The 22,429-nt window shown below is 43.3% G+C and overlaps 1 protein-coding gene across 2 annotated transcripts; it reads left to right on the plus strand.

The window, feature by feature from the left end:
- Positions 1-8,117: 8,117 nt before the first annotated feature.
- LOC118793132 (ubiquitin-conjugating enzyme E2 D2-like) lies at positions 8,118-22,005 on the plus strand. Of its 2 annotated transcripts, XM_036551153.1 has the most exons (8): positions 8,118-8,441; positions 18,572-18,635; positions 18,722-18,753; positions 18,842-18,919; positions 19,088-19,193; positions 19,659-19,752; positions 20,014-20,063; positions 21,492-22,005. In XM_036551153.1, exons 1-7 carry the CDS (start codon positions 8,418-8,420, stop codon positions 20,060-20,062), a joined length of 447 nt encoding a protein of 148 aa, XP_036407046.1. In that variant the 5' UTR covers positions 8,118-8,417; the 3' UTR covers position 20,063; positions 21,492-22,005. The 2 variants fall into 2 exon arrangements, with proteins under 2 accessions (XP_036407046.1, XP_036407047.1); XM_036551154.1 differs by lacking the exon at positions 20,014-20,063.
- The last annotated feature ends 424 nt before the right edge of the window (positions 22,006-22,429 follow it).

A 22,429-nucleotide genomic window follows, 5' to 3' on the forward strand; every position in this document is an offset into this window, starting at 1 on the left:
CAGTTTCCATCTTTCCGTGCTCTGCCTACCTGAGTGAACTCATCAGTGGCACTTTTGATTTGCTGAGCACACCTGATTTAATCAAGAGGTATCTTAGGAGCAAGGATAGACAGAAGATATGGAGGACAGGGGGGCTCCAGGAGTAGGATTGAGAAACTGTCCTAGCCTATGCTTTGCTGTAGCTGCAACTTGAGGAGAGACACAGCTGATCCATCTGCCTCCAGGACTACTTAGTAAGTGCAGCCAGCACACACAGTGTGGTCAGGTTTACATCATCGGCCACCCAGATGGTGGGGTGAAACAAATGTCTCTTGCCATCATTCAATACGAGGAACGAAAAATAACTTAAAAAATACTGAAGAGATAATAATAATGAAGAGAACCCAAGTCACATTAAAGCAATAGAAATGAAGAGAAAATGGGACTTTAAAGTGTTGGAGGATCCCCACCTGATGACCTATCACACCGGCTTTTTGCATGGGTCTTCTGGCTCACCTGCTTTCCTGTCCAACAGACAACTAGTCTCAGTGCACACTGAGTATGCCATTCTAATTATGCCTGTCATGGAGAACATTATGTGGCAGCTGTTAGACAGCAAAGTTACACCAATGCAACAAAAACTTGAGCATCTGAGATCATTCACCATTGAAGCTTTGAAGGGATTGAACGATTTGGTGAAAGTGATTGCCTTGTTTATCACTAAGGTTTCAACAAGGCTCAGCGAAAACCAATTATATCCAGAGGCACTGCATGTTCTCCTGGGTTCCTCCTGGTGGAGGGAACTGAGCAAGGGGCTAAAACTCAGTTTTGTGAGGCACTGAGAGAGGCCATGGATATGACACCATTGTTCAAGGGGATATCTAAAGAGGATCTGGTCAAACAGGCAAAGACAGAAGAAGAGCAATCCAACTTGCATTCTCTGAGCCAGTTCCTGTTTGCTGAAAACCAGAGAAGACCATTGACATAGATGAATATGAATGCACAGGGTACAAACAGAAGAAGAAGGGGAAGGGAAAGAGTGTAGGCAGAAGTAGAAGAAGGGAAAAGACACCAAGTAAACTTGTTCTTTGTATTCTAAGTCATGAAGCCACCTTCATTTTATTCAGAGATTCAAAGAAATTGTTCAGACAAATTCCTGGTGTAAGTTTTTCAAAGTTTGTGAGCCAACCTGAAATAAGGTGCCAACCAGAAAGTAAAGGTGATATTATATATGAGAATGCCAGGTATTACCATCATGCTAAGTGTTGACTGGAGAAGATAACACACACAGAAGTCATTTAAATTGCCATTGGCTCTTTCGCTCCCCTTCATAGAAGGTTCAGAAATAAACAATAGAGATACATTACAATACATCTTAGCATCTTATCCCGTGTGTCAGTTTGCCATATCTCAACAATGGCGATTTCCAAATGGTGCACAACTAAACAATGTCAATGGAATTGCCAATTGCTTTGCTCAGCTCAATTACTCAAACTCCCACCCAAATGGTGCAGATGAAAAATGGTATTTATTTAGAATAACTGACCTGCACCACATCCCGTCCCATGTGCATGCTGCTGCCGTTAGATCTCATTGTTCCGAACTAACAAGTGCAGGTATGGTCCTCTCATGCCCGGTCTACTGTAACTGTCAAGGGGCTCAGGCAAGGACTCAATCGCAGACCACAAGTGCGTCGGTTTCCAGGCAGATTTAATGAAATCGCAAAAGCAGATCGTTAACCAGTTCACAGGCAATGTCTAAACCAGAGAGGCAGTCCAAGGGAAAATCCAGGTACGGGAAAGTCGGAACAGGCAGGGTCGAACAACGGGCAGGCAGAGAGATCGGGCGAACAATGCAGAGCGGCAGGCAAAAAACAGATCAAAAAACAGGCAGGTCGAAAACGGGAAACAGCAACAGACGGAAAAACCACACAGGTGCATACACACAGGTATGGCAACTCAAGACTGAGCAAGGACAGGAACAAAGGGCAAAACTTAAATAACAGTGATCACAGGTGAAACTACTGTATGAACATATGAACTAAATGTGACATAGAGAACATAAGGAAGTTATATGGCCATCTGGTGGCCAATGCAGGAAGCAGCAGCTGCATTCCTGACAAAAACATCGCTCATAGTCCAGTCCATTTAAATGATCAGTTTGTTATTAAGCAGTTTCAGGAGTTCATAACGAGTTGATCATTTGAATCAGCTGTGTTGGAGCAGGGACAGGTCTAAAACATACAGGACAAGGGGTCCTCCAGGAGAGGTTTGGGAAACGCTGAATTTGATCACACCTGATTTCAACCTTCAAGATCGCTATCTTGACTGTCGGGGAGGATCTGAATGTTATCTCTAACAGAAAGACACAATGCAATTTCTGCCTGTGTTAGACCTTGACTGAAGTACAGTCTGATGTGTTGATCAGTAATGGGTACTCCTGATATTTTCAGCTTAAATCAGTTGCCACAGTTGTCAAGATGCCATCTATGCATGCTGGCATGGCACTCCTGATCTCTGATAAACATTATAAGTAATAATAATGATAACGAGCTTTGTTATCTTGAGATAATGATATAAATTAACCCGTTATCACGAGAAAAAGAGCTTTGTTATCGCGAGATCACGAGTTAATTATTTCGTTATCACAAGAAAACAAGCTTTGTTATCTTGAGATCATGAATTTTACTTTATCTCGAGAAAACGAGCTTTGTTATCTTGAGATAACAAAATAATTAACTCGTGATCTCGAGATAACGGCATAAAAAAATTGCAAGCATGGCCGTTCTCGGCTTCCGTAAGGGTACATGCTTGAATCTTCATAAGTTACAGGTAAGTACCAAAATGAAGCAAAAAACAACATTTATCTTCAGAGGGTGCTGGGCCATCATGAGCCACCAGAACAGCTTCAGTACCCCTTGGCGTAAATTCTACAAGTATCTGGACCTCTGTTGGAGGGATATGATACCTTTTTCTATGAGAAATTCCATCATTTGGTGTTTTGCTGATGTTGGTGGAAAATGCTATATCAAGTGCTGCTCAACAATCTCCCGGTAGTGTTCAGCTGGGTTGAAATCTGGTTACTGACATGGTTTACATATTTACAAATTTTACATATTTTCATGCTCATCAAACCATTCAGTGATCACTCATACCCTGTGGATGGGGGCATTGTCATCCTGGAAAAGATCACTCCCATCAGAATAGAAATGTGATAACCCAGTATGGTGTTGTATAGCTTGGCATTTAGCAGTAGTCTTAATCAATGTCATGAGCATGCACCCCACACCATAACATAACTGTCAGAAACATTTACTGTTGGAAACAAACACCCTGGCCTATATGTTTCTTTTGGCTTTCACCACATATGCACTCGTCTGCTTGTTGAGAGCAGGTTGAAGGATGACTCATCTGACCATATGACTTTTTCCACTGTTCAGTATACCACTGCCTTCTCTGCACCATTTTACTCTCAAATGTGCATTTTTATGTGTAATATAGTGTTAATGCACTGCGACCTGATCATAACATCCCTTTCTATGAAGTTCTCCATGGTCTGTTCTCAATAAAACTGCCTGCTCACATCCTAAGTTGATATTTTCAGTCAACTGACTCAGACTTGCTCATCTGTTTTGCCTTGCATCTCAAACCCATGCATGGACATCAGTCAAGGAGAATGCACTTTTGACCACAGTTGCCCCTAGCTGACGATACCTTTTCAGACTTCCATGACAGCATCATCTTAGCCACTGTTAGCCATCAGCAATTTGATCAGTCCTCTTCACTGAAGCTCCTCTCAAATATATCCCAAAAAATGCCCCTCTTTACTGAGAACTCTTCCTCTAACGATAGTAGCCAAAATTGGCCCTGCCCTGCATTTTTATACATAACCCTAAGCGTGATGGGATGTTAATTCCTTAATTTACTAGGAACCATACCTATGACGTATTGTCTTCTCAATATAGTTTGCGTCCCTCATTTATTCAATTGTCTCCTTTGTTATGGCAGTTACCCATAATTTTCTTTCTCAGCTATTTTCTGCCTCTAACTCAAGGCATTCTGAAGCCATCTAGTGGTCCAGTATTTATTCCTGCACAGAGCTGGCTAATAATTTATTGTTGTCAGTCAATTGGTAATGAGACTTACCAATTATGTAACATAACATTCACCAGTCCCAGAGTAACACTGCTTTACAATAACAGATTATATGAACCAAACTGTAAAAAGAACTAAATTACTACTGGGTGTGACACTGGAATACATTCACAATACGTGCAAAAGTGAACTTATCTGAACCTGAAAGTAGAGATTACAAATTGGCCAAATATCTTGTCACTTCCTTTTCAAGCACAGGCTCAAAAACCACAGTCTAGCCATTGAAAAAGACAAGCACAAAAAAGTTGTGGCTATCAAAAGAAGAAAGACTACGTGGTCAATGTAGAACAAGTGATGGTGAGCCAGAGAATAACAAACATTTTAGAACTCATCAATTTCTTCTTACCTGGAATTTGTCCCTACATACGAACAAATCACATGTCTGCTTCAGACCACTCATACCACATACACAAGACACAAATTTCAGCAAGACGTTTTTATTTGCCATTCCAATAAAATTGTACAAGTATCAAATATGTACATGAACAAAATCACCCTTGAGAAGTTGAAATATATCATAACACCTGTCACTTTGCAGAAAATAAAAATAATAACTAATCTAATCAGTAAGGTTCTCTTAACACACTTGCCAAATTGTAACTCTGTGACTCCATCTGTACAGTAGGTGCCAGCAGTTACTTAATAAAAAGTATTTGATTCTGCACCTATAAGAAGACACTGAACTCAGCCTTTTCCCCAGTTACGCTGGTTTAAGGAAACAAGCCAAGATACAAGTTGACCCACACATCATTATTACCTGGGACTACAAAAATCCCAGCAAAAGAAATATTGTAAATGCACGTGAAGTAGACTGATAGTAGTCCAAGTGCAGAGGCTTGAGTGCAAACTAGCAAATGTTTCAGTCAAGTGATCGTCATCATTGCTATTCTCGTTCACCTAGTTCTGAAAACCTGGCTGATGACACTGCTGGTCAAACTGCAGCCACCATGGACGGTTCAGCACAACCATGTGTTCGCAGGCACTTAGTAATAGAGCCCATTAATCTTGTGCTAAAAGGTTAGTGGATGTGTTCAGACACAGCAGGCAGCATCATTTTGTACATAGCAGAGAGGGTAAGTGAGATGAGATATTGAAATTAGAGGTCATTCATTACTTTATTGGTTTATTACTTTGTATTTTACTCTGCCTCACGTGTAAGTCGCTTTGGATAAAAGCGCTTACCAAATGCATAAATCTAAATGCTTATATTTCTGTGATAAGATTTCATTCTAGCATGTTTTACTACTTCACCAGGATTCATTGACTCATAGAGCTGGGTATCGTTTGCATAGCAGTGAAAGTTCACCCTTTAGTGTGGATATTATTACAAAGTGGCACCATATATGATGAGAAAAGAAGGGGGCCTAAAACTGAACCCTGTAAAATACCATATTTGACTTTGATATGAAGAGCTGTCATTTAACGGCACAAATTGTTATCTGTTGGATAGATAAGACCTAAACGAGGACAGAGTGCAATCACTTAGGCCACCATGGTTTTCGAGTCTATTGATGAGAATATGATGGTCTATCAAATCAAAAGTAGTGCTTAGGTCAAGAAGTATGAGTAGAAAGACATAATTAGATTCAGAAGATGAAAGTATGTTATAAATGACTCTAACAAGAACAGTTGCTGTGCTGTGAAAAGACCTAAAATCTGACTGAAAGGCTTTAAAGCTACAGATCTCTCCAGGAATTCTCCAAGAGGAAAGTAAGGTTTGAAATAGATTCTTCGAGCTCTTTATAGTCAAATTAGGAATATCTTTAGGAGGAGTTCTGTAACAGTCAGTGGCGTCACTAGGTCCGATCATTCGGGGCTATAGCCCCGAATATTTTTGCCCTGAAAAGAGAGGTGTTTATAGCAAAACAACAGGCAGACTGTGTAACAGAGCAGAACTTGACTTGCAGCGTCCGAAGGTGAGATAATATTTATTTATTATAAAGGTAGATATAACCTTCCCAACCTACCAATGCCAATCTCCCTTCAAAAAAAAAAAAAGACAAGCCCCAGGCAAACTTGACTTAGCCCCAGATCTTTTCAATAGCTAGAAACGCCCCTGGTAAGAGTAATGAATTTTGGAGCATATCCTAATGACAAAGACTGGTAATATTCTGTACTGGCACAAAGAACAGAAACAAGTTATTTTCCAATGTTTTCTGGTTACAGATTTTCCAGACAAATTGATAGTTTAGTAAAAAAAAAAAAAAAAAAGAAAAAAAAAATGGCAGGTTGCTGGTGACATCTGTTTCGAAACAAGACACAGAGGATGTTTCTTAAGTTATTGATATCACTTCTGATATTGATGAGTTTTTTGCTAGAAAAAATTGACAAGGCCATGACTGCTATGTGATGGAGGAATAGTAAGATGTGAGGATGGCTGGAAATTGTTAGCTTGGCCAGAGTAGAAATCTAACCTAGAAATCCAGGATTCATTTTATTTTCTTCAGTTAGGTTAGAGAGGTAAAACCACCAAGTGGATGACAATATGTGCTTTAATTTTGTGATGCTGTCCTCCTAGGCTATTAAGAAAACTCACATATTGATGGATCACCATTGCTGTTTAATTTTGTTTAATTAACAGAACAACTGTAATTGAATATCAAGGTGTAAGTTTCTTAAGGGTATCCCTTTTTTCTTTTTAAGCAGTACAACACTGTCAAGTGTGTTACACAGGGTGTGGTTTAGCACATTCACTTCATGATCATGACAGCAAGGGCTGCTAATTGTTTATTCTTTGATAAGGTTATATGGCAGCTATATTGCACATTTGGGGCAAATGGCCTGTTTTGCTAACTATCCTAAGCAATATACAGGTACATAGAAAATTATGTATGTGGGGTTGTTTAACAAGCATGTTGGGTACATAGCATATTATGTAGATGGAGCTGTTGGATGAGCATGTTGTATACATAGAAAATTGTGTATGTTAACTTGTTGGACAAACATAATCAATACATTGAAAATGATGCATGTGGAGCAGATGGAGAAGCATGTTGAATACATAGAAAATTATGCTGGTAATTCATTTCAGACAGATTGTCACCCCATGAACATTTCCTGTTTTTCTCTGAGGTGATAAGATCAGCCACTTGAGATTCTCTGAAATGTGTTGTTGTGTTAAAAAAGCGAAGTTTTTGTTTTGTTTTGTTGCTTTCTCTTGTCTGTAATTATATGTTTCAAGTTATTATATAGCTTTCATGTGTTCTCTCATAAAATAGTCAGACATTTTAGATTTTCAAGGACTAAAAAGAAGAGAACTTGCTTTTTGTGTCAACTGTTAAAAGATTCCATTCCTCATCATTACAGTACTAAAACAAAGGTATATGTGTTTCTGTCCTGAGTCTGGCATTTTTCAAACCATCAACAAGCTGATTTATTTGAAAATTGTATCTATGCACTGCTGTATGCATGAAGCAAAAGAAATCTAAAATAAATCACATATTAATTTACTATCATTGTAAGAACACCTCATTATGTAAATTATTGCTCCAAGATGTGGAGATGTTATATCTGACGTTTTTATTATTATTCTACGTACACATTTTATAAATAAAAATAAAAATTTAATTAGCAACAATGATGAGCGCTGATTCCTTGCTGGATTGGTTTTAAATGCAATGAATGCAACATGGAAAAAAGTTTTGGAAAAGACCTTTGTTTTGAAGTAGTTTTCTTGACTTGTGGTCAGACCACAAAAACGTAACTACAGGTAAACCCTAATTATACATAAGACCTCAAATGAAAGGGGCAGATTAGGTTCTACAATCTCACGTTTCGATACTTCTAACGATAACGCTGCGACCTGCTCGCATGTGCCCGACGAAGTACCATAAACCACAAGCACAGATGACTCCCGCCTGTGGAGATCCTTGCTCTTTGACGTTGTGGTGCGGTGAGTGGGCGGACTGATACGAGGTCGGCCCGGTTGCCTGGGCGTGTGTAGTTCCGGCAGGAGGCGGCCATCTTGTTGAGTAACTGCGGAGAAGACAAGAGGCAGGGAGAGAGAGAGAGGGACGGAGGCAGCGGAGCCTTAGGCAGTTAGCTAGCAGTCACACAAAGGAAATCAACCCATAACGCCAAGTGACTGAACAATATCAGTTACTGGCGGTCATATCTGGGTCACTGTTGATCGTGTGACCTCGGGATAAAGAGTGGCCGTTTGTTTATTTTTTCGTACTTTGCGTGGCCAGTACACTAGATAGCCATTTGGAACAGATTAAGTTAGCGACACCCAGCTATCTAGCTAACGTTACCCCCTTCCTCGGCAACCCGCAGTGAAACAGAATGGCGCTGAAGCGAATTCACAAGGTAAAATGTTTGGTTAAAATTCAGATAACTCATCTGTCGGGACTATTATGTTTTGTCGTTTTAATGCCTTGTTGCTGGATTCCAGTGATGTTTGTTTAGCTGGCTAGCGTTAGGTAACATGCTAACCAGCTCGTTTGGTGTGCGCCCTGGTTGACACATCATTGTAATCCAGATAACACAAACTAGCTGGGTAACCATCAACACTGAGAAACGATATTTATATGTTTGTACTTAACTAGCCGGTTAGTCAGCAATACATTGCGAAAGCTAAAGTACTGCTAGCGTAGTTTTGCTTGCGAGCTAACGTTAGCTCATGAGCAAGCAATAATATTAACTCACTGCTATGGTATGTGTAGTTTACGAGCCATCGTTAACTCAATAACACAGCTACCCTTGGCTGTTACTGTCAGTTCTTATGTAATGGCGGTGTGACTGTTTGAAATGTGTAAAAATGATGGCCGCCTGGTATTTAGACTGATATTTTCGCGTTATGTAATCTCACAGTTCCCCAGAACTGGCAAGATAGCTGGTGTATCTCAAAAAGACACCCGGGCTGTCATTTTAAACAACAGTCTTGCTGACATCAATTAAATTCACACATTCATCTAAATGTTTGATAGTCGTGTAAAAACTGAGGTCTGTCGTTTTGCTTTGTGGTTTGATCGGTTCGCCGGTAGCGTTAAAAAAAGCGTGGCTAACGTTAGCTACCCAGCTAACTAATTGGATGTAAATCCAGTCAGCAAGGCAACAAGCAAGTTAGGACAGCTTGTCTGGTCGGTGGCTAGCCAGCAGCAAGGCCTCGCTGATAGCTAGCCGTATCAGCTATTCTAGCTAGAGCATAGCTAGAATAGAGCTAGAACAGAGATCATAGCTAAATTGCGATCAGTCAATAGTCCTAGCGGCTTGATCGTCTGGGAATGGTCTGGTAACGTTATGTCATAGTGAGACACTTGTTAGTTGTAGTCAATTGTCCAATCGTCTTTATACAGCATTGACTGTAATTTAATTTAGCTGGCCAGCACTTTACGTAAGGTTTGCGCTTGGAGAAGGGCCGTCGCTTTGATCCTGTGACAGCGGAGTAATGAATGGGCTGACACTGGGGAGCAGAGGCCACGGCTGTAAGCAGATGCGTGAGTGTGTCCTCCCCAGAGTTAACTCCTAAACCGGGTGGACCCAATGTAGGCCCCGTTCGCAGGTTGTCGCTCCTTGGCACATATCTGGCTGTTTCTTTAAAATCGAATACGTTTTGAACGAGGGACTTACTGATCATTTATGTCACAGGAGAGAGTTTGGTATATTGCCGTATTCCTCAAACTACAGCCGCTGAGAACGAACATTTAAATCTACCTTAGTTCCCTGTAACTTTTATACAGCGCTGCGCTGTCGTAGACATTCTTGAAGTGTTGCCAAATTGAGCGTCTCTGTTAGGACAGCATCTTTAACACGGGATGCACTCATTAGCTTAGCTAGTAGAATATCTGAGAGTCCATCATTGTAGTCAGTGCTCATTGGGACTGAGCAGAATGCTGATATTCTGCAGTTTAATTTTCAGTGGCAACCATTTGCATGTCAGATTAGCTGAATGATTTTTTTCCCCCTGAGAAGCAATAGTTGAACAGTGAAGTACTTTGTCTCAGCTGTCCTCTTCAGTCCGCCTTGTAGAGCAATGTGATTTTTGTCAAGCTGTGAATTTACATGAGCCTTGCTGGCACCAAAAATTTAAAAGTGAGGGTGATTTCTGTCCGTGGGAAAACGCAGCGATTACCGTAGAAGAGATTTAAAGGGATACCTGTGGGTGTTTGGGGCTGTTGTCTCGCTACTCTGAAATGCAAAGGTAGTAGTTCTCCTGCAGGTTAGCCATTAGTGTGCTGTGTGTCACAATGGAAGTATTAAAATAGTTTCCTAAGGTGTAAGAAGAACAAGATATTATGGGAATTGTTTTGCTTTTCTTTCACCTTGTAAATATGACAGTGTACCAGTATTTGTTGTTTGGTTTTGTTTGTTGTGGTGATATGAAATTGTAACTCCCCGGGAGAGGAGGTGGGCCTAAGCGATGAAGCGATGACAGAAATTATTAAGGCCTTCTGAATGCCTTTGTAGTAATTTTTTTTTTTTAAGAACACTGCTTCTGTTGTACACACTTAAGTTCTGACCCGTGTTCAGAGAGCAGCATTTAATGCAGTGTGTGGAGCTGGGTTTGTCTTCCGGTCTGTTGTGCAATGTGCATTGGCTTCCAAAAAGAATAAATTTCCCTCCCCTCCCAGGCCCCACGTCCATCAAACCCCTCGGTTCTGTTTGAGTTCCTTTCCCGTGAACTGAAACGTGCCGCTGGGGGAGAGGTCCTGGTTCCGATTCTGGTGTCCTGCCTACACTGAACTTTAACAGGTGGCTTTTGAAGAAGTCTTGAGCCGACCTGGGTGATTCCATTCTGAGCAGGCGAAGCGCAAGGGAGTAAGTAACGTGGCTCATCACCTGTTGGTGGTTGCTCTCGCCTCAATGATCGGAGCAAAAGCGTCGTGTTTATGTTGGAAGCCTTTGAGTCAAAGCTGTGCATTTTAAGAACTCTGTCCCACAGACTCTCGTGGCTTTTTGGTTCCAGGTTTAGGCTGTTCTTGCCATTCCCGAAGTCCACTTACAGGAACATACCCCAAAAAGTCACGTCTGCACTGCAACCGCTTTTGCGCATTGTTGTCTTGGTCTGAGCTGCAGTGCCGAATCCATTTTTCCAGACCTGAGAGGGTTAAAAATGAAGCCCTTCAAATCATGTTGTTTTCAAAGAAAGATGGCGTGTTACAAGCTGTGTTAAAATAAAACTAGAGCAGTTGGAGGATAAGACCATCTGTTTCAGAGGGTGCGTTATTTATTGCAGAGCAAAATGCCGGAGACAAAGTCAAAGCGCTTTAAAGATCAAACTTGTGCTTCATATAACACAGGCCCACACATGCAGGTGGAAGAGGGACTACCCTGAGAGTGGGACCAGACTGCTGAACGCAGAGCTTTATTTTCCACACAGCAGTGCGGATAGCACCCCCCCTTCCATGCTGGACATGCAAGCCCCGCCCTCCTACGAGCCGAGTCCCCCAAGTGGCCGTCCTCACATTCCCTCCGCCCAAAAAAAGAAGCGCAGGCTTATAAATAGACGTCGTCGCTGCAGTGATGGCGCTCATATCATCTTCAGGACCACTCTGTCGCATGCCCCTCTCCACCTTGCACTGCACCGAATACATAACTCAAAGCCAAGTGCCATTCTGTAGGGTGGGGGGAGCTCGGCTGCCCTTAACAGCTGTATTCATAAAGCATGTAAGCCCTCATTGGGTGGTCTAGTTAATTGCTGTTTCACGTGGAAAGACCCCTCATTCAGGTGTCAGGTTAGATTGCCTGTTTTACAGCTAAATGAATTCCGTGATGTGTAGCAAACTGTCCAGAAATATTTCACTTGTCCTTAATGGGTGAGAACAGATTCAATCACATGTGAGCTACATTTACATTTACATTCATTCATCTGGCAGACGCTTTTATCCAAAGTGACTTACAAGTGAGGTACAATACAACACAAGCAAAAAAAAAAAACATACAGAGTCAACAGTATTAGAAGTGCTGCATGACAGAGTTCCAAAGACAATGACTGACCTCCAAACTGTCTACCAGTACCAGGAATAAGGCGCGAGAAATCGACATGGGTGAATTTGCACAGCTTCTTTCCAATCGAGAAGTCGTCGTTCATCTGGCTGAGAGAATCACGGTTTACCTCCATGTTGGGTTTCCTGCAGCTGTCTCCACAGATTTGTTTTCTTGAGAACATCAGTTTCTGGTTGGACTCGTGGATTGTTTCATGTCAACGTCCTGAATTACTCATATCTGCATCCTTCACCACTGTACTTGAAGTGGTGGAAAGGAGTGTGGTATTTCAGAATCATTACACTGTCTGCCGCAGAAGTTATCATTACATTTCCTCACTGTAGCTGAGAAACATTCAGTTCTAGAGGCTAACCTGGATATACGAGAAAAGTATATGCCAGCCCATTAGGTAGTATTTGAAGTGTTTTTTTCTACACTGTAGTTTCTAGGGGATGTTTTATTTAATTGAAAGTTTCAGTTTCAGAAAGCTCTTCTGAACTAGTTAATACAGTTCCCATGGATGCAGAAATCTGTCTTCTGAGCCAGATGGCTTGAAACTTTGATGCCTTGAATATTGTCTCGATTCCTGTCGCATTTATTTGTCATGTTAAAGTTGTTTGAACTCCCTCAGGTATTTTTTCACAGAGGTATTCTGGCAGGAAATGAAACCGTTTTCTCTCATACCTCTCTGTGAGGAAGACACCGCATCGCACATAGACCATTTGCATCAGTATCGGTTTTGTAGGGTTTCCAGCGCTGCCGCACCATGTTGCCATGGGAGGAAGGGATGGGGGCTTGTGCAAGAGCAGTGTTTTCCTGGTCCTTTCAGTGAGTCAAATTACGGCAGCGAAGCCAAGGAGTGCACACCCCCTCCCCCAGGTTCCCCACGTCAAGGTCACCTGCACTTTGGTGTCGGACCTGTGCAACATTAGTTTCACACCTGAAAATAACCAGCTTCTCAGAGGAAGTCAGAATGTTTACAAGTGCCTAGACAAGGGCCCCACGAGTATGCCCTACTTAATCGCTGACCCAGGAACAGCGTTCTCTTGAAGTCTTTTGTCTTACCTCACAGACTAGCACATCTGTCCTGTTCTTCACACACACACACACACACACACAAAAAAAACATTTGTACAGTAGTTTTTCCCTTTACACTCGACATAAACTGCGCACTTCATGGGGCAAGTGCCATTTCCACCAACCAAATTTCCATTTCCAGATTAAGGCTATTATTGACTAGCATTGTGCATAATGTAGAAATTCTGTATTTTTCTTAATAATGACTTGTCTATCCTGTATTCAGAATGAATTTTTTAAAAGGTGACCTGTACCTCTTTTCAACCTATTGTGTGCAGGCCTGGTGGTTGTCTTTAGTTCTTTCTTGTCACCGTAAGTGACGGTGTGCCATTAAGGTTTGAAATGTGTGAATTATTCAAACCAGACTGTTCACTAATAATTATTGTTAACTGTGGCAGAGTTTGCTTCATCTCCTTGAGTCAAGGTGAAATGCCAGTTTGGGTCATTACAGCAGAATAGCCATTAATGATTCTAAGCACAGGTTGAAAGCCACATGTTTAACTACAGCAATTAAAAGTTGCTTACATGTTTGTTTGAGCGCATGCACAGACTTGCAGAATTCTAAGCCTTTATTACTGCCTATTAAAGGTGTGCTCTCATTAAATTATAGGCCAACTCTTAGTGGATTTTGTGTAGGATACAATAAGCTCTGGAGGACCACATATTTCCCCTTTCCCTAGCATCATTCCAAACCAGGTCATTCTGCTGCAAGAGAGTGTCTCATGTAGTATACAGCAGAGAAGATGGCACATTTGTCTGCACTTCAACACCAGTGTCTTCAGCAGTCATGCTTGAGATTTTGTACTGTAAGCTGGTGGTGAGTCTGCCAGGCCCGTCACCGTGACCACAATGAAAGAATGTGCTCGCACCAGGAGAATGTGCATGTCACAGACTTTACATCAGGTGAATATCTGCCGTCCGACTGAAGACGTTTCCTGTCATTGTTAGAATAATGTGCTGTCAGTAAATGCCCCCCAACACACACACACTCACTCACACACAGAAAGTGTGTGACACATTCGCTCATCAGAAAGTGTGTGAGATTCTAACCCTTCCCTGTAAAATCCCGGCTCTGTGACTAACAGTGAATAATGAGGTTGTTTTCTTGTTTGTTTTAGCATTAAGGCGGAAGGGATATTTACACCGCACAAAAGCCTTTAATCCGTGATGGAGCGCGTCCAAGCTGCGTGTGTGTTTTGCCTGGATGTGTATATCTGCTGGTGACCTATGCAAATGCAGTCTCTGTTCAGTGGTGGCGAATACGAAAGGTAGGAGAGGCACAAAGGTGGCTCTGTGAGTCAGGCGTAGGGTTTGGCCCTTCGGAGCCCACAGTGCGGGCAGCATAGGCAAAATCTTCACAATCTAGATATCAACAGTGGAATGAGGAATACCAGAAGAGCTCAGGATCAGTTTTATATTTAGGCTTTGTCACAGGCAGGACATGCAGGGTATGTCTGACCATCCAAGTGGTCCATATTCATCAGCTTCCACAGCAAGTTGGTTTCCACGTTTCTCAGCCTCCATACAAAAGACAAATTATGCATCTGCAAAGAACTTCCTGATGAGAAAAAAAGATCAGTGAAGTTGTTGTCCTTACTGAACAATAAATACAAATCTCCTCCAAGCTGGCTTTTTTAATGTTTTGGTAAAAATGTCTCTCTATGTGTATTTCAAAATTGAAGTTCATGAAGCAAGTAGGTGTCAATTTTTTTTGTTGTTGGATTTTTTTCAGTGGTTTTCTTAAAGGTGTGAAACAATGTGGCCCTCATGTTTTCTAGAATATATAATAAAAGAAGGCATTTTCTTTCTTTCTGTGCAGCGATGCAGCAGTTAAGAGTACAGGGTAATACAGGCTTTTGATGAGTGAATGACACTTTGCTCAAAATACAAACTCTGAAAATCTGTCACTTCCATTCCATTTAGAGTATTTCTCCCCCCCCCCCCCCGAGGTCTGTATATGTGAGCTTCAAAAAAAAAATGCAGCTGCTCAAGTGTTTGCATATGTAGCTTCTGTTGTGCAATAGGTGTCTTATATTACGCGCAAGTCATAAACCTGACTCATTTTTCGGCACTGATCTGTAAACTTTTTCCGGTGTGTCGTGCCGTTTTCAGTTTTCTGAATTTCCAGTCCGCGCCGCGCGTGATGCTTGTATCAGACGGCGAAGCGCTGCTCGTTGTCCCACTGCAGGGCGGTGCTGGATGTCGGGTTTGTTTGGCTGTGAATCGCTCTGCACAGTAATCCTTTCTGCACAGTGACCTGTGGAATACCGAGCTAATGAGCTCACTGTGAAGTCCTGCAGTACGCTGTAGCGGCATACTGTTCCATACCCCCAGCTCAGGCCAGCAAAAAAACGCGTGTTACCCCTCTGGAAATACATGTATGGCCAGATAGTGTTTTATTTATTGTACAAGATGAAACAGACAAACTTTAAATTACTTCATACAGTGTACTATTATGTGTTGTTGCCAGTGTTGATATTTATACCTGTCCATACCTGTCAAAGGAGAACAAGTCGGTGTAATACAAGATGATTTTATGCATTGCACTGTATTACTGTTTGCGTTTGCTATAACCCATGCAGCATAAAGTTGCTGCCAGTGCGCACACCGTGCTATCCTACATTATATTTGGCCGGTCTCATGTAAACAGTATTATGAGGGTTTTCATATTTTCGTGTTAATTCAAAGCAAGTGAAGCGTCTCTTCCTGTAGGGTAGAAGAACATCAAATATTTGTTGTTTTGCCGTCTACCGGTTCAGGTCAAATCAAGATAAGCGGTAACATGTTGATTTAGGTGTACAACACCAAATCCATGAGTCGATATTATTGATGACTTGTTGCACCCTCCCTTGAAAGTTAACATCCCAGTACCCGTGTGACAGTAGGGTCTAACATACTAGCAGATGTACCTGTGTATAATTCCCTGGCAGATCAAAAAAAAAATGTTTGGTGTATATTTATTCACATTCTGGATGGAGTGTGTGCGTTAGGCGTTGTCAGAGAGGAGCTCAGCCTTCATTGTGGTGTTAGGCAGTTTGCTTCGTTTATATAAAAAAAAGCACTAGTTTAGCACCTAAATCAGTACCTTACTGACCCCTCGCGAGACCTCTCGATAACTACTGTCAGCATTGTGATGCACTTATTTGGAAATCGCTCTGGGTAAGAACGTCTGCTAAATGATGTAATGTAATGTAATGTCGTTCATTGTCTTTTTCGGCGCCTGATTTCAGAGCCCTCGCATACATGTGAGAAAATGAAAACGCCAAATTGTTTTTGGAAAGGAGTTACATTTAGTGGAATCCCAGCAGAGAGCATTGCCCCCCCCCCCCCCCCCCCCCCCCCCCCTTTCGGGTGATTGATTGAAGCGCTGCCTGGAAAGCTGTTGTGACGTTGCGCACCTGTGAGCAGTGTTTTGACTGCTGTCGCCCCCCCCCGCAGACGAGCCGCAGAAGCAAACGCTCAGACAGAGCGCCCCTGCCGCCTCCGGCCCGTGCCCACTTCCTCCCTAGCCGCGCTGACGCACTGCAGACTCACTGCAAAATCGCACGCTCTCAGCCCCGACCGCAAGGGCGGTGCAGAGCGGCCCTGCACCCTCTCATGAGCACAGCGACGCTCATGCCTTTCCCACACTGTTTCCTCTTACATTTTCCTTACACAAGATTTTTCTTTACTCCTGTGAGTATGTTTCCTAAATTGACTCGGTTGCCGATTGGGAAAGTTTAATTTTGGTGAGCTTGTTTAATAAACCCATGCTGCTGTTTTAAGGTGTATAGGTAAATTTAATTCTGGCAGTTTACATACCGCTAGCACGCGTATTTTATAATATCTGTTCAGAGTAGTCTTTTAGCCTGTGTACAAAGCCACTCCTCTCCTGCTGTAGGAGGTGCTTTGGTAACCATACTGAGCAGAGCCGGAATGGAGGCATGTGCTGCCGCTGGGCCCCAGTTTCCAAGCTGGCAGTGTTAGAGAGAGGAAACCGCACAGCCAGGGAGGGTTGGCGGCAAGTCAGCAGAGATGAACCCACTCTCTCCTGAGTATCGAAGAAGTGTTACCATGCACGCCTGCCTCTCCCCCTCAAGGACACAATCTAGCGCTCCGCTGTTTGAAGATCGTGTTCCTTTTTTCCTCCCTCTCTAATTGGGTAAACTCTCATCGAGGTTATTTCTGCCATCCTTATTAACAAAAGATGAAAGCGACCGAGGGCAGCGTTGCGGTGTCGCGGTTAAACTGGGCTGGGCTTGTAGAAAATGTAACCTGAGCAAATCCCTCACCAAATAGATAAATATTTTGTGAAGCTGGAGCAGTGATGCTTTCTGAGGGCTACTTAGGGAAGCATGCGGCGTTGGCCGTTGGTGGGTGGTTCCGACTTTGACGGACAGCTGTTGGGTCCCCACATCGTGCGCCAAAAAACACAAGGACTTGTCCGTTCTGGAGCCCGGGGCCCCTCGTCCCTTCACTTCACCCTGGACCTGTAGCGGACCTTTAGCCGCGAGTCACCGCTCATTCCCTTGATGCCGATTTGGTTCAGAACATCTGCTGCGGCTGCGTCTTAAAGCAGTTCTGCCGTTGTGCTGGTGCTCCAATGGTTCTCACCAGTGGCCCTGGTAACACCCGCACTGGTGTTGGGAGGCTGTAATTAGGCATTTCGACTGGGTGCGCTGCCATTTTTGACATGTCCTGTGTTCATCGTTGAGGTTTAGAAACTGGAAGGATATAGAGCGGCACTCACTGGGTGATCTAAATTGGCCAAGACTGTCAGCAGTGTGAGAATTTAGAGCTGTGGAAGTGTACTGTTGAGAGCCTGAGATACTTCATTGATTCAACTGTTGCAGTAACAGTTACAACAGTTACAACAAGTGTTGTAACTCTTGTAAACATCAGGTGAAAAAAGGTTGTACTTTTTCAAGCCTTGAAAGGATCCTGTAGATTTAAGAGGATTAAAGATGTTTCTGTAGCGTAATTTCTTACCTTCATTTAGAATGTCTTTGATTTAGAATATGTTTATTACTGCACCTCTGAAATTGCCATGTTTCTTAGCATGGCCCTCTGGAGCAGTTTTATCATCAGCATTGACTAAGTAATATAAATGAATTTCAGCTGTTCCTCTCACAAAATTTTAACATTCAGATTTTACCTGAAAAGGGAATGCTTGCTATGCCTTCATGAGAGTCTGAGACCTGTCAAGGCGAGTGGACGAACAGTGACTGACTGGGCACCTGTTTGGGTTATGACCCTGTCTGTCAATGCGAAGTGCCCAGGTTATGTTCACTGTTAGCATTGCTGTGTAAGTGCTGAATGCAGGCATTGCCACTCAGAGGGGAACCGGAATGCACCAGTGAGGCTGGTTGGCATGGTGATTGGGGGGGGGGGGGGTGATCTGTGTCAGCACCTACAGTCTCATCACCTCTCTCGCTCTCTTTCTCCCCCTGTCTCAGGAACTGAATGACCTGGCACGTGACCCCCCAGCACAGTGTTCTGCAGGCCCGGTTGGAGATGACAGTAAGCCCCGCCTGCTCCTCTCCTTCACCTCAAACTCCCAGCTAACACATCCCACTTTAATGGCACTCATATTCTTTTTATTGTAGTGTTTCACTGGCAAGCTACAATCATGGGACCTGTGAGTATTCCCACCCCTGGCAGTCATGAGTTCAGCTCTGCCGTTTGATTGGCCGCCCCTTTGTGACCCCCCTCTCTCTTTCCCCCAGAACGACAGTCCATATCAGGGTGGTGTTTTCTTCTTGACAATTCACTTCCCCACAGACTACCCTTTCAAACCCCCAAAGGCAAGTACAGTCGAATGCTCTTTTGAAATGGAAAACGGATACAAAATTATTACGAATATAAAAGTAAATATGTCCAGCTGCATTTATGTAATACAAGGAAATAATCTTTCTGCTGCAGGTGTCTAAACAGCTCAGAAGCGTGCTGACTTTTTGAATTTGCTGTTCTAGGTTGCATTTACCACAAGAATTTATCACCCAAATATTAACAGTAATGGCAGCATCTGTCTCGATATTCTAAGATCACAGTGGTCTCCTGCATTAACTATTTCTAAAGGTAAGACACCTCCTCCTCAGAATATCTGCTCCACACTTTTATCCTTTCCTTTTCCATCTGAGTTTTCAGTCGTAGTACTCAAGAGGAACTTATTCCTGTTTCTGGTAACATTGCTTCATAGCCCAGCTCGTAGGCACGCCTTGTTCTTTGGTTTTAAATTTTTATCGTTGTAAGTAGCATAACGACACCGCGCCCCTTTAAAGACACCTACTTTAGTTCTAAAAATCTGCTGGGCTTTTTTGTTGTTGCTGTTACGTTTGTTACCCTCAAATGAACTGTGTGTTCCTAACATGCGAAACATCCGGGGGGGGGGGGCGCTGTTCTAGTGCAATACCAGCATATTGAGAATCTTCTGCCATTGAGTCCTTATCCTCCCACGTGTGTCACACATGTAGCTGCCGTGTCACATGGGGAGAGTGAGATGGAAATCGGGTGGTTTAACCTTTGCTCTCTCCTCTCTTACAGTTCTTTTGTCCATTTGTTCACTGTTATGTGATCCCAACCCCGACGACCCCCTAGTGCCAGAGATTGCGCGCATCTACAAAACAGATAACGAAAAGTGAGTACGCCCAAAACCGCCCTCCCACCGCGCCACCAGCGCGACGGCTGAACCCTTCCCCGTTCAGCAACCGCTCTCCTGACACCTCAGTGAAAAATGTGGCGAGGACCGTTTCCGTTACATGCCCGTGTAGACTGGTTCCTCCAAGGAAGCATGGGGAACCGGGCACGGTCGGCAGTCCAGCTGATTGCTAATGTGGTGGGAATGTGTTGAAAAGGCGAGGGAAGCCTGCCGTAACGGTGCACCGCTTTGCCCCGTTAGGTATAATAGGCTAGCCAGGGAGTGGACAGAGAAGTACGCCAATCTCTAGGGTAAGGTGCCCCAGCATCATGGTGGATGGGCTGGCCCGTGGTGGGGCATGGAGACCGCGTTGCTCCCGCTAACAAAACTTCCCGATTGGCTCGGCAGCGCAGGGCTGGGGCGTGGCCTCTGCAGTCTGCGCCCGAGCCAGCGTTCCGACTACATTTAACCTTCACATATTTGTGTGCTTTGGTACAAGGGTGAAGTGCAGAGGGGAGGGGCTGTGCTCTGAGTATCTTGGGGGCTTTTATTTTTTATTTTCTCCTTTTTGAGTTGGTGTTGCGTGTCTGAAACGTTTTGGAATGTACCCTCCTGATGCATGCTGTGTTTCAGAGGGATCGTGCCACTTGCTATGTTGATACCCACAGTTGACTCCTCTTGCCTGCCTTTGTTCAGAAACAGTTCACACGAAATCATGAAGCCGCACAAGGTTTTATTAAAGACAAATGTGTCTGTGTTGCATTACCTTCTTATCAAATAAAGTTTGCTTCCTCTATAGTTAATGAGGCACTCCCAAGCTCATGTTGTGAACATTTTTACAAGGTCTGTGTTGGGTCCAGTTTTGGCAGGTGCCAGGGTTTGGATCTTCAGAAACGATCGGGGTCTTGCATCGCAGCAGTGTGTCCTGAGGGAACGTAAACAAAATTTCATATGGAGGCGCTAATGACGTCATGTTCCCCGTTTGATCGGTTCCCATCCCCCCCAACGACACATCGTCATGGTTACTGGCAGGCATGCTGGGAATGCGGTGTGCTTTGCAAGGGCTCTTCTGCTCCTCCACATGAGTCAAGCTGTAAACTGTTGGAGAGGTCTGCACTGAGAAAGTACTGATTACCCATTGAGAATGTAGGGAAAAATGAGTAAGGGCAACTTCCTTTGTGAATGCTAAGTCCAAGACGGTGTGGGAAGGACATAGAGCGGTCATGGCTACACTGACCTGTGTTTGATCTGTGTGGGTCTTCAGCATGGCTGCATTGCCCAGGTCCCAGAGAACCACAGTGTCAGCAGGGCTGTTCAACCCTGCTCTACGTGGTTCCTAACCAGCTGATTGAGCTGTTTCTGGTTTTTATGGTCTCGCAGCTTCAACCAAAGTTTGTGGTTTTGAAAAGAGCTGGAAACTGCAGCCCTTGTGAACTGGAGCTGAGTTTGATTTGTTCTTAAGCGCATTCGATTTGTGACACTGCACAGACAGCGGTCTCTTATCCTGTATGAGTGACCGCGTTTGCTTTGGGCAGAACACGTTAGGCTGGATCGCCTCGGGAGCGCAGCACTCTCAGCGGCTCAGAAGAATGCTGCTGTGACACTTCTGTTTCCTGCTTGGTGCTGCCGCTTGCACAACGCCACTGTTCAGCCACATGAAACTATTAAAGCAGCATTCACTGTCAGAGGTCAGAATACAAGGTTCTCTAATTCTTGTGTATTGTGTGTGTGTTTCCCAGGTACAACAGAATAGCCCGGGAATGGACTCAGAAGTATGCAATGTGATGCCCCCTTGTGGCAGTCGGAACAACCCACATTATAGCTGGAATAAATTTTAAAGTACTGAATTTTTTTTTTTTTTTTTTTTTGGGGTGGGGTTCTCTTATTTGGCTGCTCCCATGTATCAAACCATATCAAATGATTTTATTTTATTTTTTGTTTTTTTTTTTTTGCCCCTATATTCATTCACATGCTCTTAAAAAGACACTGTAGCATCTCCGGCCTTGGAGGAGACCAGCATTTTTTTCCCCGCAAGTTTCTAAAACGTAGTTTTAATTTGAAAGGAATGAGTTGACCGTAAGGTTGCCCACGGTTCTGAACTCTCCATGGGGCATGTGTCCATTAAAAGGCCAGCATACCTCCACAGTCACTCGGTTGTGAGATAAAAAAAAAGAGAGAGAGAATGAAATTAAGTGTTCATCATCGCTCTGACACATGCTGAAGATGCCAGGGAGACAAAAAAAAAAAAAAAAACCAAGGATGCTCCATGCTCCACCATCCACATCTCGCAAGGATCACCTCTATGGAATGGCATCCATCTCTTTTTGTAAGCTTTTTTTTTTTCCCCCAATGCAATAGTGTTAAGAGGGGCCTATGAAAAATGTATTGTATGCCCATGACTGACCAGGGCGAAGAATTACTGAAGGGTATATAAGCAGCAGATTGGAAAACAGTGCTCTATTTTATGCATGTTAATAAAGAAATAAACAGTTTACGTTCTGTCAAAAATGGAAATTTAGGGGGGTGGGGGTGGGGTCGGGGGTGGGGGTAATCTCACAAGTCCACTTTTAGGGTCAGAATTTATTTTGTAATTTCTGTTTTTTTTTTTTCTTTTTTGTGTTTTTGTTTTTAGAACTGAGCTATTAGTTAATCAAACTTCCACAACACTGTTCTCTTG

Source organism: Megalops cyprinoides, chromosome 18, assembly GCF_013368585.1.
Source record: "Megalops cyprinoides isolate fMegCyp1 chromosome 18, fMegCyp1.pri, whole genome shotgun sequence".
Taxonomy (NCBI): domain Eukaryota; kingdom Metazoa; phylum Chordata; class Actinopteri; order Elopiformes; family Megalopidae; genus Megalops; species Megalops cyprinoides.